Source organism: Salvia splendens, unplaced genomic scaffold (assembly GCF_004379255.2).
Source record: "Salvia splendens isolate huo1 unplaced genomic scaffold, SspV2 ctg1131, whole genome shotgun sequence".
Classification (NCBI taxonomy): Eukaryota; Viridiplantae; Streptophyta; class Magnoliopsida; order Lamiales; family Lamiaceae; genus Salvia; species Salvia splendens.
Window position 1 is genome coordinate 1 of NW_024598680.1, and position 13,593 is coordinate 13,593.

At 40.2% G+C, this 13,593-nt stretch overlaps 2 protein-coding genes across 5 annotated transcripts; one reads left to right on the forward strand and one right to left on the reverse strand.

Annotated features, from left to right (window-relative positions):
- Positions 1 to 839: 839 nt before the first annotated feature.
- LOC121788739 (serine/threonine protein phosphatase 2A 57 kDa regulatory subunit B' beta isoform-like) lies at positions 840 to 4,366 on the reverse strand. Of its 2 annotated transcripts, XM_042187354.1 has the most exons (4): positions 4,247 to 4,366; positions 2,803 to 4,099; positions 1,239 to 1,554; positions 840 to 1,147 (listed from the first exon to the last, which is right to left on the reverse strand). In XM_042187354.1, the coding sequence occupies exons 2-3, from the start codon at positions 3,946 to 3,948 to the stop codon at positions 1,252 to 1,254; spliced, it is 1,449 nt and encodes a 482-aa protein (XP_042043288.1). In that variant the 5' UTR covers positions 3,949 to 4,099; positions 4,247 to 4,366; the 3' UTR covers positions 840 to 1,147; positions 1,239 to 1,251. The 2 variants fall into 2 exon arrangements, with proteins under 2 accessions (XP_042043288.1, XP_042043287.1); XM_042187353.1 differs by having other exon boundaries at positions 840 to 1,554.
- A 263-nt stretch (positions 4,367 to 4,629) lies between these two features.
- Positions 4,630 to 7,914, forward strand: LOC121788740 (putative ribosomal large subunit pseudouridine synthase SVR1, chloroplastic). Of its 3 annotated transcripts, none has more exons than XM_042187357.1 (10): positions 4,630 to 5,131; positions 5,393 to 5,472; positions 5,636 to 5,736; positions 5,833 to 5,905; positions 6,013 to 6,106; positions 6,206 to 6,254; positions 6,404 to 6,554; positions 6,909 to 6,965; positions 7,280 to 7,335; positions 7,501 to 7,914. In XM_042187357.1, the coding sequence occupies exons 1-10, from the start codon at positions 4,666 to 4,668 to the stop codon at positions 7,511 to 7,513; spliced, it is 1,140 nt and encodes a 379-aa protein (XP_042043291.1). In that variant the 5' UTR covers positions 4,630 to 4,665; the 3' UTR covers positions 7,514 to 7,914. The 3 variants fall into 3 exon arrangements, with proteins under 3 accessions (XP_042043291.1, XP_042043289.1, XP_042043292.1); XM_042187355.1 differs by having other exon boundaries at positions 7,518 to 7,914; XM_042187358.1 differs by lacking the exon at positions 7,501 to 7,914 and having other exon boundaries at positions 7,280 to 7,339.
- Positions 7,915 to 13,593: the final 5,679 nt, after the last annotated feature.

Consider the following 13,593-nt stretch of genomic DNA (forward strand, 5'->3'; position numbering starts at 1 on the left):
AAATGACATGCATTATTGAAAATGGACTAATGTTACATTAATTAAATTTGGTGGATTCATTATAGGGACATGGGTATAGCATATCATATGGGGAGGGGGGAGGGCTACCGGCGCAACCAGTAACGGCGGTGGCGGGCCCGACGGCGGTGGCTACGGCTACGGTGATGGTGACAACTATAGTATGATATTTGGGAGCGGCGCGCCACCAACTCAATTATCTCGGCCACCCACCACTATCTTATTGTCTCTTTTAATTATTTTGATTTTGTATACTATAATCAATTGTGATGGTTCACTATCATCACTCTCATTATAGATATAGAAAAAAAATGAAAGGAATTTGGGAAATGGTATAGGAATGAGCAAAGAAAAGAGGAATTTATGAAGAAGTTTTAGATTTCAAATGAAAGTAATAATAGAACCTTAAATCGAAAACATTTTCGTTCTCGTATTTCACTTCATCAATACACTGCATATCATAATTTTACCACGACTCGAAAACCATACACGACCACTGTACGGTCAAACAGCTAGAATCATCGGCATGAAAGTGGGTCGTCTCATGCCACTCACTCGAGTACAACCCCACGTCGGGTTGTAACGCATCCGATCCTTGCAAACTCACTTGGGCAATGCTCAAGTGAGCGGCATGAGTTTCAAGAAGCAGCAACACTTTCACACAGAAAATGAAGAATAGTTCAAATGTACTCTAAAAATAGACAAACTATATGATAGAGAAAAGTCCTCTAAAACAAGCTGAAGATCAAATTATAAAAAGTCACTTCAAATTATGAATGATCAACAAACAAGTGTATATCACCAGAGATTCAAAATTTAAATGGATCCAAATCTTTTAGTATATTTCTATAATCAAATTGTCAAAGAATAGATGAATGATTATCTACAAAGCTCTAAAACAGACTAAACAACAGTCTAATCCTTGATTTTTTCTGTTCAAATAGTTGGCCATTATTTGGATAAAGAAACAAAAATGTTTTAAAAATGAAAAAATTTGATGTGGAAAACACAATTCAGCCTTAGTCGTACCGTACCTCCTTTCTTCGGATCTTTTTCCTTTCCTTCCAGCTCTCGTGGTAGCAAGCAACCAGCCAAAGGAAGTCGCCGAAATTCTACATCTCCCGAGCATCTGGTCTTGCCAAATCCAGAAGCCATCAATCAATGTTCTTGTTCTTGAAATTATATTTTAAAAGCCCACCTAAAGATCACTAAATGGGAACCTTTGCCGTCTCCTTAAGCAGCCTCATCAGCTACCTCTTCCAGTCTTTTCCAAGTCGTGATGCGTCTCTCCTCCAACTCCTCTGCCATTGTCTCCTTCTCCTCATACTGTCTCTGGCACCGTTCATATAGCTCACTGTCCATCTCCACGAACATCCTTCGAACATTGCTGCTCAAGCCGTTGATTGCCTGGTTCCAATGATATTGTATATTCTTCTCCAGTGGATCGAAAATGATTGGTAAAATAACATGCCGATTCTCTGCTATCAAGGCTACTATGTGTTCGTTGTTCCACCAAAAAAGAGCTCGTTCAGCCACCTGCGTAACACAGAAACGGGACAATCTAGACAATCAACCAGCAACAAGAATTTCTTTTAATAAAAAATTATTAAGTTACCACATCACCAATATCCAAGAGTTTAATTAGATCTCAAAGGTTGAATAAGCAAAATGTCTAGACATATCTATGAAAGTAATTCACAAAAATGAGGGTTCTGATGAATATTATTAACGTCTTGGCACTTTTATGAGGGTCCGTTTAGTACACAGAATTGAAGAATTGAGGGTATGGAGTTGGAATTGAAACCTTTAATTCCAAATCTAGTGTTTGGTATAAAAAAAAATACTTGAATTTGGAATTGAATTACAATTCCGAATTCAAATTCCGTATCAAAAGTAGATAATTGGAATCTCATGGCGCACACACATAGTGTGCGCACATTCTAATGACACACACATTCGGCAAACACACACACACACTACACACAATGAATACACATACTGCACACACTGCTCTGCACACACATACTGCACAAACACACACATGCTGCACACACTGCACCAACACACACACACACACATGCTGCACACACTGCACAAACACACATACTGCACAAACACACACACGCACTGCACACACAATACGCACTGCACAAACACACACACACACACATGCCGCACACACTGCACACACACATACACATGCCGCACACACTGCACAAACACACATACACATGCCGCACACACTTTTGTGTGTGCAAAGTGTGTATTGTGTGTGCGCATAATTTTTCAAATTCAATCCCATATCAATTATTTCATTCTACCAAACAAAGAATTCGGAATTGGATTCTAATTCAATTTCTTCCAATTCAATTCTAATTCCGTGTACCAAACAGACCCTGAACGTATCCACAAAATTTGTCTCTAATTGAGTTGCTCTTCTCTCCATACAATTAAAGATATTGTCACCAATTAATACGTGCATAAGATTTTACGAAGTCAATTCCACCACATTAAGATCTACGTTGATACAACCACACAACATGGTGGGAAGTGTGTTAACCAAAGAACACGAGAGAATACTTCATAGAACAAGTCTTAGCATATGTGAAAAAATCGTAAGCTTCACATAATCAGAATGCGTATTTTGTGTATGTGTGTGTGAGTATGAAACTCAGTGATCCGTTCCATGTCTTATCATAGGCTTTCACAGACACTCGTACACACAGAAATAACATAATCACATTATAAATTATCGAATGTACAAATAAAAGGGTGTTACGAAACCTGGAAATGCGGGCTTCTGATGCTTCGTCCGATTTGTTTAAACAAAGGAACCATACAGCGCTTGAACTCTAAAGATTGGGTGAACTCCAAAATCTCTTCTAACTCCCCAAGAAACAGAACCTCTTTGCCACAGTTTGAGATAGGCCAACACTTCAGCAACCCCCGAATAACGATATCAGCCAACCTGTAATCTTTCTCAACGAATAGCGTCATACAGTAGGACAACTGATGATGGTAGGAAGCAACACATTTAGGTTTGTGTAACGGAATAAGTGCTCGTATAAGAAACAACTTATATTCTTCTTTCATTGGCACTGAAAACCCATAGATGATACTCGAAATAATCTCCAATAACTCGTTAACCCCACCATACCTCTCCGTCTCAAATATAAAACGGTACAAGATATTGTTCATTGCGCTCCTTATATAGGGCCGATGAACCATGAACCTCCCATACATCCGATGAAGAATAGTCTTCAAATACTCCCTCTCTCGTATATCCTCACAATCAAACAGATCAAGCAGTTTTAGCACAAACGAGTGATTGAGGTATCTCTTAGCAATCCTAGCGTCAGTATCAGACGACACCACATATCTCAGAAGCAACTCGTAAACTAGTTGCAAGTGAGGCCAGGACGGGTCCATATACATATCTTCCTCCTCCGGATCTCCACCCGGTCCGCCAGTAATCTCGTGGGCTGCAGGTGGCAAGCACCGGAATATATTCAAAGCTATCATCTTGATCATCTCATCTTGCATTATCTCGTTCATTTTACACGACCCCTTCTGCACAATGTCGATAAGCTCCGCGAGCGTCTGCCTCTTGATCTCCTTCTCCCGCGCAGACTTCATCGTATCCACAAAATCGAAGAAGAAACAGCACACATGGACCTTCCTGATGAAAACCCCGTGTTTCTCATTTATCGGGGTGTCCTTCAAATTCGGAAGCACCTCCACCGTTTTAGGCCTCGGTGGGACGACTGGACCAGCCGTCGGCTTCGGCGTTACATTCGTCCGTGATGCGTGATTGACCGTCACAGCAGACGGCGGAGCTGCCGGTGCGGGAACTGGTGCCTCGACCGATTCCCTGGAGGCCTTTTTCCCCCTTTTCATTATTTTGTTAAACATCTTGTTTTTGTTTTTCATTAGAGATACTAGATCACAAAAACAGTCCTTAAAACACTAATCAACTACTAATTTCTCCCCAGATCAAACCCAATTTCTCATCAATTTTATTCAAATTTTCATCTTTTCCTACACAATCCTAACCTAGCCAGCTCCCATACAAATGCCACACCTGGAAATTGGCAAACACAATACAATATCAAACAAAATTTGCATCAATAGCGTGAAATTGAGCATTTTTTATTGAACAATCATCACAGTCGCGGAAATGTTCTTCCATTTTTTCTGTAATTAAAGCAGAAAGTGAAAAAATAAGTACCTCAAATGAGATTAGCTGCGAATTGAGAAGACAAAATTCAAATCTAGGAATCACGACATGAGAGAAAAAACTACGTATGCAGGTGTGAGATAGAGAGAGAGATGCGTGTGTCGATTTGGGAAACAAAGATCCGAAAAAATGGTGGCAAAGAGAAGAATTGTTTCATTTATAGCTAAATTTTGTTCTTCAAATTTGGATAAAATGTTTAATTAAAAAACATTATCAGAAAATACTTAAATCTTCAATACTTTTTCAACATTAAGCATTGTTATAATGTTATTTGATTAAATTAAATTATTTCTAATTAATTGCCATAAATTTATTTGCAAACGGAAATGTATAAATAAATACAGAATTTTATCTACAAACCTCTCTCACTGAATTTTGACTGAATTCAATCCGCCATCAACCACCGCGAAATGGCGGCGATAGCAGCGGCAGCCGCCTCTCTCTCAACGCTGAATCTCTCTAGAACATCCGTAATCCTCCCCCGCTGCCACCTCCGGAGAGCGATTACCTCATCTCTCTCCTCCGCCACCACCGAATTAGGCGCCAAATTCGCCGCGCCCGCGCCAAAACCTAAATCAAAATCGCATAAACCCTCGCCGCGCGAGGACTCTGAGCCCTACATCCCGTGGACTGTCAACGACGACGAGAGCGGCGCCGTCACGCTCAAGACGACGCCGTCGGAGCGTTTCCTCAGAGCCGTCGCCAATGAAAGCACGCAGAGAAAGAAGAAGAAAGAGGATAGAGGTAGTGGCGGTAAGGACAAGCCTAGGGTTCCCACAGCTGAGCCGAAGTACTCTAAGGCGGCGCGGAGATTTTACAATGAGCGATTCCGTGAGCCTCCGCAGCGGCTCGCGAAAGTGCTGGCGGCTGCCGGAGGTAAATGCCTAAATTCTGGATGTAATTTGATGAAATTAGTTGGGGATTGAATGTATAGTGATTGTTTGATTGAAGAGCTGACGAAGCGCAAGTGTTTGATTGACAGGATTTGGTTATATAATCATACATTTTCAACCTACTTAGTTGGTTAATCAAATAGAGATAACATACTATTATAATCTGCGTGAAACCACAAATTGAAAGCTGTAAATCTGATTAGTCAATATCTTATGCTATTTGTGAATCTGTTTTGATTGACAGTGGCATCTAGGAGAAGTAGCGAGGAGCTGATTTTTCAAGGGAAGGTGACTGTAAACGGCTCCGTTTGCAACACACCGCAGGTTGGCATTACATTCATTTTGGAAGTCGTATCTATGTAATGGTATTTAGCATATACCGTGAATTTGTGAGAGTTTGTTATCTGCCAGTAATATCAAGAATGGATAGTGAAGATGACTATAGGTTCTCATTTTGTGTTTCTTGGTTCTTTGATGATGGGGGCAGACTAGAGTAGATCCTGCTAAAGATATTATTTACGTTAATGGAGGCCGTCTGGCGAAGAAGCTTCCTCCTAAGGTCTATTTTGCCCTGAACAAGCCAAAAGGGTTTGTTAACCAACTCTATCTCTGATTGTCTTGGCACTTAATCTCGGCTCAATATTTAACAGAACGGGAGTTGATACAAAAGTTAAATTGGTGCAGTTATATATGCTCAGCAGGAGAGAAAGAGACGAAGTCTGCACTCTCTCTGTTGGATGATTTTATGAAGACCTGGGTAGGGCTACTAAAGTTGCTTTTCCCACATAATTTATCTCAGTGTGCAACCACTTTTTTGCTTAAGATCCCAGTCGCTGAATTAAGATCTTTGATGTCTTTTCTCAGACTAAAAGGAACCCTGGAACACCAAAGCCTAGACTTTTTACGGTTGGCCGCCTTGATGTTAACACAACTGGGTTAATTATAGTGACAAATGATGGTATAGATCTGTTTTATGCTTTGATCTGAAATGTGCAAGTTGATATATTTGTCTTGATGAATCAAAATTTCCATGTAATGAGCTCTCTGTATGCTTTAGGTGAGTTTGCCAATCAGATTTCACATCCTTCGTCCAATTTATCCAAGGAGTAAGGGCTTTACCTCCCCCCTCTCTTGCTGCAACTCTTTAACATTAAAAAAAGTGTTCTTTAAAGCCTTCTGCATTTTGGCTTTAGCATTAATTAGTAAAGTGGCTTTAACATTATCTAACAAATGCATCAAATTTTATGGGTGACAGATACATTGCATCTATTAGTGGTGCGGTCAGTAAGCGGCAATTGATTGCCATTAGTGAGGGAGCAGTTGTAGAAGGTGTCCATTGTACCCCTGATCTGGTGGAGTTGCTATCACGACAGCCAGATATTCCGAGAGCTCGGCTTCGCATTGTGGTACTGCTGTAACTTATGCCTTTATCTACTTTCTTGGCCTAAAATGTTGCCCAACTTAGGATCTCTTAAAAATTAAGAAAACTAATAATAGAAAAGTGCATGTATTAGGTTGTAGCAATATTGTAAAATGTAGTAATGGAGAATAATAGAATTTGATCTGTGTTGTCTTTGAGGTCATCTGATATTAGTGGCTTCTTTTATCACAACTGGACACCTGCTTGAAATTGGTCGGGCTTGAAAGTAGTAAAGTTGCCTCATGTCATCTGAATAGGGATATTTGCATTAATGTATGACTGGCGGGTTCACATCGAATCAAGACGAATGTAACACCTCATTGTTTCCTTAATGGGTCAGGTTCACGAAGGAAGAAATCACGAAGTGAGAGAACTTGTAAAAAATGCTGGACTTCAGGTACTGTACACTTATCTTTAATTGATTCATTGACTGATGTTTCTAGCAATACCTGAATCAACAATAAAGGCAAAACGTAACTCCTAAAAACTTGAAATATCATCATCATCATGTTTCTTTTGATCCTGACAAATGTTTCTGATCTTCATCAAAACTGACCTTTTGAAGTTAACAAATAGCCCAAAGGTCCTAAATCATGTGCATCTAACCTTTTCCTCTTCAGTTTACAAAGTAGCATTCTAAATATCAACCACACACTAGCAAATAAATTAGTTTTGTTAATGGCTTTCGTCTTTTCTCTGTGCTCGTTTCAGATGCATTCCCTGAAGCGTGTGCGTATAGGTGCTTTCAGGCTTCCAACAGATCTTGGGTAATCTTTTCCACTTCAAAACATGCTGCTGATCTCTTTGTCATAACGAGTTTTGCTGGATCGTTTTTAGACTAGTTTTTTTTCTTGATACATCAGCTCTTTTAACAGTTTTTTATTTCACATATATCAGAAGTTCTTTCTTAATGATCTATGTACATATATAAGTGTGCCATCTTGAACAGACTGGGCAAGCATCAAGAACTATATGCAGCTAGTTTGAGAGCACTCGGCTGGAAGACCTAAAGACGTTGCTCACGAATGGCGATACGAAGATGACATTATCAATCCAGTCACCACGTAGAGTCTATGCTTGTTTGAAATCAAGAATTTTTTTACCAGAGAAATTCGATTTTAAAGGGAATGTGCTGGTAGAATTTAAAATCAGTTTTTCTGTCTTGTATAGTTTACTGCACTTGCATTGCAGAAATGTTGCAGTGTCAAACCACGACTGCCACGTTAGATAGGGTTGTAAATGAGTCGAGCTATTTCGTTCGGTGATGTTCAGTTGCTCAAAATTAACTTGTCACGTGATAGTGCGAGATTGAATCAATCTATGATTACCCGATAATAATTTTGTTATTCCGTGATTGCGCAAGATTGAATTTGTTACGATCCGAGCTCGTAGCTTCCCTATATTAGCTCGCCACTGCCGAACTCAGTGACTTCTTCGCGGTCTCCCTATCTTAGCTCGTCACTGCCGAACTCAGTGACTTCTTCTCGGTCTCCCTCTCTTAGTTCGGCATTGCCGAACTCAGCGATAATACGCAAAGCAACTCTTGAATGAACAATCGAGGATCGTATTATTGAATCAACAAGAAGTTTACACGATAGAAACAATCAAACGAAGAGGAGGAACTAGATCCACGATCTAAGCTCCGATTTACAATTCAACACTATACTCGACATAACCGAAAGAAATAAGCAACTCCTCTACTTATACTCTTCATCTTAGCTCACTTAACTAACTAACATCCACGTGCTCGACTCTCATTGGCTGCAACACGTCATATCTCACGTGATGATTGCCAGCTGGCTTGAGTTAGTTACACAGCAACTAACTCCTACTTAACTCCCAACTTCCAACGACTTCCTTTATAGCTCGCTATCTTGTGTTGCATGCATTTTACGCATGAATGATCATGCATGCAACAATACCCCCGACTTAAGGTTCCTTGTCCTCAAGGAACCAAGGGAAACGCTCGGTGATCACGTCCGCGAATTCCCAAGAAGCATCGGCAGGGGATCTATCTTTCCAATGGATCAGCCATTTTGTAGCCGCTTGATTGTGTTGCTTCACCATTTTTCTATCCAGAATCGCTTGTGGTATAGCATCATTGATATGAGATGTAGATGGTAGATCTGAAATAGGCCCGAGAGGAGGTGCAGCGGGCTTCAGTAATGAAACATGAAAGACATCATGTATAGCAGCTGATGAGGGTAAATTCAGCTTATAAGCTACCTTCCCCATTCTATCCACGATCTGATATGGTCCAAAAAACTTAGCTTCGAACTTGTGGTGTTTGCCCCGAATAGATTTCTGCCTATAGTCTGAAGCTTCAGCCAAACCCAATCACCAATCTGAAACTCTCTGTCAAAACGATGAAGATCAGCTTGTTTCTTCATTCTTGCTGCAGCTTTCTCAATATTTTTCTTTAATATGACAATCATCTCCTCTCTATCTCTCAAAGCAATGTCTATAGCTTCAATATCTGAATCCCCAGGTAGGTATGGGACATGTAAAGGAGGTGGAAATCCATATAATGCTTCAAAGGGAGTCATCCGAATACTCGAGTGATAAGTAGTGTTGTACCAATATTCGGCTAATCCCAGCCATTGAACCCAAGAGTGTGGTTTCTCTCCCATAGAGCATCTCAAATAACATTGTAAACATCTATTAACAACCTCAGATTGTCCATCGGTCTCAGGGTGATAGGCTGTAGAATATAGCAATTCCACACCCAATAAAGTCATAAACTCCTTCCAGAAAGCTCCCACAAACACAGCACCTCGATCACTCACAATTTTAGCAGGCATGCCATGTAATTTGAAAACAAAATCCATGAATATTTCTGCTACTTTCTTGGCTGTAAAAGGATGGGACAAAGCCATAAAATGAGCATACTTACTCAACCGGTCTACCACCACAAATATAGTGTCTTTTCCATGCGAAGTAGGTAAAGCCTCTATGAAATCCATAGTGATATCAGTAAAAATTGCAGCAGGCATAGGCAGGGGTTGAAGTAATCCAGCCGGGGAAGTAGTGCTTGGTTTATATCTTTGGCAAGTCACACACATCCTCACAAATTCTTTAACATCCTTCATCATTTTAGGCCAATAACACAAGGCAGAGATCCTCTTGTAAGTTCCCAACACACCCGAATGGCCAGCTGTTGCAGACTCATGGAATATAGTTAGAATTTTGGCCTTCAAGAATACATCATTTCCAACTACAAGTCTGCCATTTCTCCTTAACTCACCATTTTTCCAGCTAAATTTAGGGTGAGAAGTAGTATCAGTCTGTTTTGCATTCAAAATTAATTGAATTTGTTGATCTGCTTTCCAAGATTCCTTAATCTGCTCAATTAATTCCAAGGGAATTATAAGAGAAGTTAGAGCAAATATCATAGATTCTGGCACCCTAGATAAGGCATCAGCCACTGCATTATCACATCCTTTCTTGTACCTTATCTCATAATCGAATTGCATAAGTTTTGTCATCCAAGCTTGTTGAGTTGGAGTTGTCAACTTCTGCTCAACCAAATATTTGAGGCTCTGATGATCAGTTAGGATTATAAACCTCCTACATTGCAGGTAGTAATACCATTTTTTTACTGCCATCAAGATAGCCAAGAGTTCTTTTTCATACACAGACAGGGCTTGATGTTTAGGAGTTAAGGCTTTGCTGATAAAAGCTATAGGATGTTTCTCCTGCATTAGTACAGCACCAATACCCACTCCAGATGCGTCTGTTTCAACTACAAACTCCTTGGAGAAATCGGGTAAAGCTAAAACTGGTGCAGATATCATAGCACTTTTTAATTTATCAAAAGCCTCTTGTGCTTCCTCAGGCCAACTAAATGCAGCACCTTTTGTCACCTCTATCAATGGTTTAGCAATGACTCCATAATTGTATACAAATCGCCTATAATATCCAGTTAAACCCAAGAAGCTTCTAACATGTTTAATCGTTTTTGGTCTTGGCCAATTCTTAACCGCTGCTATCTTGGCTTCATCAGTAGCAACACCATCAGCAGAAATGACATGTCCCAAGTATTCCACCCTTCTACACCCAAAACTACATTTAGACTTCTTAGCTAGAAGGCTGTGCTGCTTCATTAAGTTCATCACAGCCTTCAAGTGAAACTCATGGTCTTCCTTACTTTTGCTATAGATCAAGATGTCATCAAAGAAAACCAAAATAAATTTCCTCAAATGCTCTCTGAAGACAGAATTCATCAAGTTTTGAAAGGTGGCCGGAGCATTTGTTAATCCAAATGGCATCACTAAAAATTCATAGTGACCGGAGTGAGTTTTGAAGGCTGTTTTATGGATGTCCTCCAGCCTCATTCGAACTTGCCAATAGCCAGACCGTAGATCAATTTTAGAAAACCAAGTAGCCCCACCCAACTCATCCAAAAGCTCCTCAATAACCGGTATAGGATATTTATCCTTAACCGTGATAGCATTTAAAGCTCTATAATCCACACACATGCGCCATGATGAGTCCTTCTTCTTGACTAAAACAATAGGGCTAGCAAAGGAACTCTCACTATGCCTTATAACTCCAGATTTCAGCATTTCATCAATCATAGTTTCAATGATATCTTTCTGTTTGGAAGCATATTTATAGGGCCTTATGTTGACAGCATTAGACCCCTCTTTCAAAATGATTTTGTGATCTTGCTCCCTCGGTGGTGGTAATGAACTTGGCTCTGCAAATATGGCTTCATTCTCATCCAATATCAGTTTAAGTTCTGGCCATATTTCCTCTGTACTGATCTCATAACAGAAGGAAATTTCCTCTTCTATTGAAGGCATCAGCTGGCTGATCTTTCTTTCATTTTCATCTTTTTCTTGCAGGTTGCAGATATGTAAACAATGTAATTGATCAGATTTTGGTGACCATAGCTCTCCTTGCAACTTCACAACCGCACCAGATAATTTGAATTGCATAGTCAGCTTGTTGAAATCCCATGTAATCTCACCCAAGGTAGACAACCAAGCACCACCCAATATCAAATCATAAGTTTCTAAATGAATAAGATAGACCTCAGCTTGAAATGTTGCTCCCTGCATTTCCCACTCAAGGTTACTACATTTCTGATTGCATTGCAGTAGTTGTCCATTAGCAACCTCTACAGCCTTAGAGCTCACTGCAGTGAGTTCACACTTAATCTTTTTAGCTACTCTGGAACTCAAGAAGTTATGAGTACTCCCAGTATCAATTAAGATCTTTAAAGCCTTTTTCTGACAGATTCCCCTAATCCTCATCAGTTGAGGTCCATTCTTACCCCAAACAGCATGTAAAGACAGCTGGAGATCCGGTTCTTCACCATCCCTTGTTTCATCTGCCAAATCTGCTTGTTCCTCACTTTCTGCTGTGTCTCCCAGCTCAATCAGTTGTATAACATAAAATTTCCTCTTAGAACATTGATGATTAGGAGTGAATTTTTCAGTGCACCAGAAACACTCCTTCCTAGCTCTTTTTTCATCCATTTCTTTGGGTGATAGATTAGTGCTAGCTCTAACACCACCCAAACGATTAGGCTCCTTATTACCTCCACTCCAATTGTTAGTATTCACCACAGGTTTACTATTAGTGGTGACTGCCAGAGGCTTACTACTCGAGTAATAACTGCTATTAGAATACACATTACTCTGCATCACCTTAGGCTTAATTCCTAAAGCCTTCACAGTTAGTTCTTGCAATTTAGCTAATGAGTAAGCCTCAGCCAAGCTCTTAGGTTTAAACATTCTCACTGGCATTTGTAGTTCATCAATAAGTCCAGATAAGAAAAAACTAAGTGCTTGATCCTCTCTTATACTAGCTCTCGGATACAACTCATCAAAAGTATCCATGTATGATTGTAGCGTACCTTTTGTTTGAGATTCCTCAGATCTGCAAGCGGATCCTCAAAAGCATGAGCTCCAAAGCGAGCTGCTACGCACGAGATGTAATATCTCCAATCAACATACGCCTCATTTCCATGTAGAGTCAAAAATCCTCTATGCCATTGGAGAGCTTTTCCTTCCATATGAATTGCTGCTACCTTTACTTTCTCCGCCTCTGGTACCCTTGCTACTTGAAAAAAATATTCAGCTCTCATCATCCAACCTTCAAATCCTTCACCATCAAATTTAGGAAACTCATATCGAGTAGATCTTCCCCAATCTGATTTTCCTTCGCTACTTCCTTCACCATTATCCATTGCTGCGTTGTTTTTCTGATTCTGCAAATTAATCGTAGCGATTGCTTGCCTCAATTCCAAAATTTGGATTTCCTGCTCATGAATGACTTGATCACGCTCACTTAACTTCTGATCCATCAATTCCGCCATTTTCTTCTCCATTTCAGCGCCTCGCGTCACCGTTCCAGTTTCCGGAGATCGACTGCTCTGATACCACTTGTTACGATCCGAGCTCGTAGCTTCCCTATATTAGCTCGCCACTGCCGAACTCAGTGACTTCTTCGCGGTCTCCCTATCTTAGCTCGTCACTGCCGAACTCAGTGACTTCTTCTCGGTCTCCCTCTCTTAGTTCGGCATTGCCGAACTCAGCGATAATACGCAAAGCAACTCTTGAATGAACAATCGAGGATCGTATTATTGAATCAACAAGAAGTTTACACGATAGAAACAATCAAACGAAGAGGAGGAACTAGATCCACGATCTAAGCTCCGATTTACAATTCAACACTATACTCGACATAACCGAAAGAAATAAGCAACTCCTCTACTTATACTCTTCATCTTAGCTCACTTAACTAACTAACATCCACGTGCTCGACTCTCATTGGCTGCAACACGTCATATCTCACGTGATGATTGCCAGCTGGCTTGAGTTAGTTACACAGCAACTAACTCCTACTTAACTCCCAACTTCCAACGACTTCCTTTATAGCTCGCTATCTTGTGTTGCATGCATTTTACGCATGAATGATCATGCATGCAACATCAATCTGAAAACTGTATAATTAGTTCTAAGAAAATTGTGAATTCTAATAGACATCATAGATCATACATGTGTTTCAAGAGAAAA

What these genes read in the sequence shown, in the direction of transcription:
- LOC121788739 (XM_042187354.1), bottom strand. Translation starts at nt 3,948, where the DNA reads ATGAAAAACAAAAACAAGATGTTTAACAAAATAATGAAAAGGGGGAAA. An exon ending in TCAGAAGCCCGCATTTCCAG is followed by an intron (nt 1,555 to 2,802) that starts GTTTCGTAACAC and finishes TGTGTTACGCAG; the next exon opens with GTGGCTGAACGAGCTCTTTT.
- LOC121788740 (XM_042187355.1), top strand. Translation starts at nt 4,666, where the DNA reads ATGGCGGCGATAGCAGCGGCAGCCGCCTCTCTCTCAACGCTGAATCTC. An exon ending in GCCCTGAACAAGCCAAAAGG is followed by an intron (nt 5,737 to 5,832) that starts GTTTGTTAACCA and finishes AAATTGGTGCAG; the next exon opens with TTATATATGCTCAGCAGGAG. An exon ending in TCGTCCAATTTATCCAAGGA is followed by an intron (nt 6,255 to 6,403) that starts GTAAGGGCTTTA and finishes TATGGGTGACAG; the next exon opens with ATACATTGCATCTATTAGTG.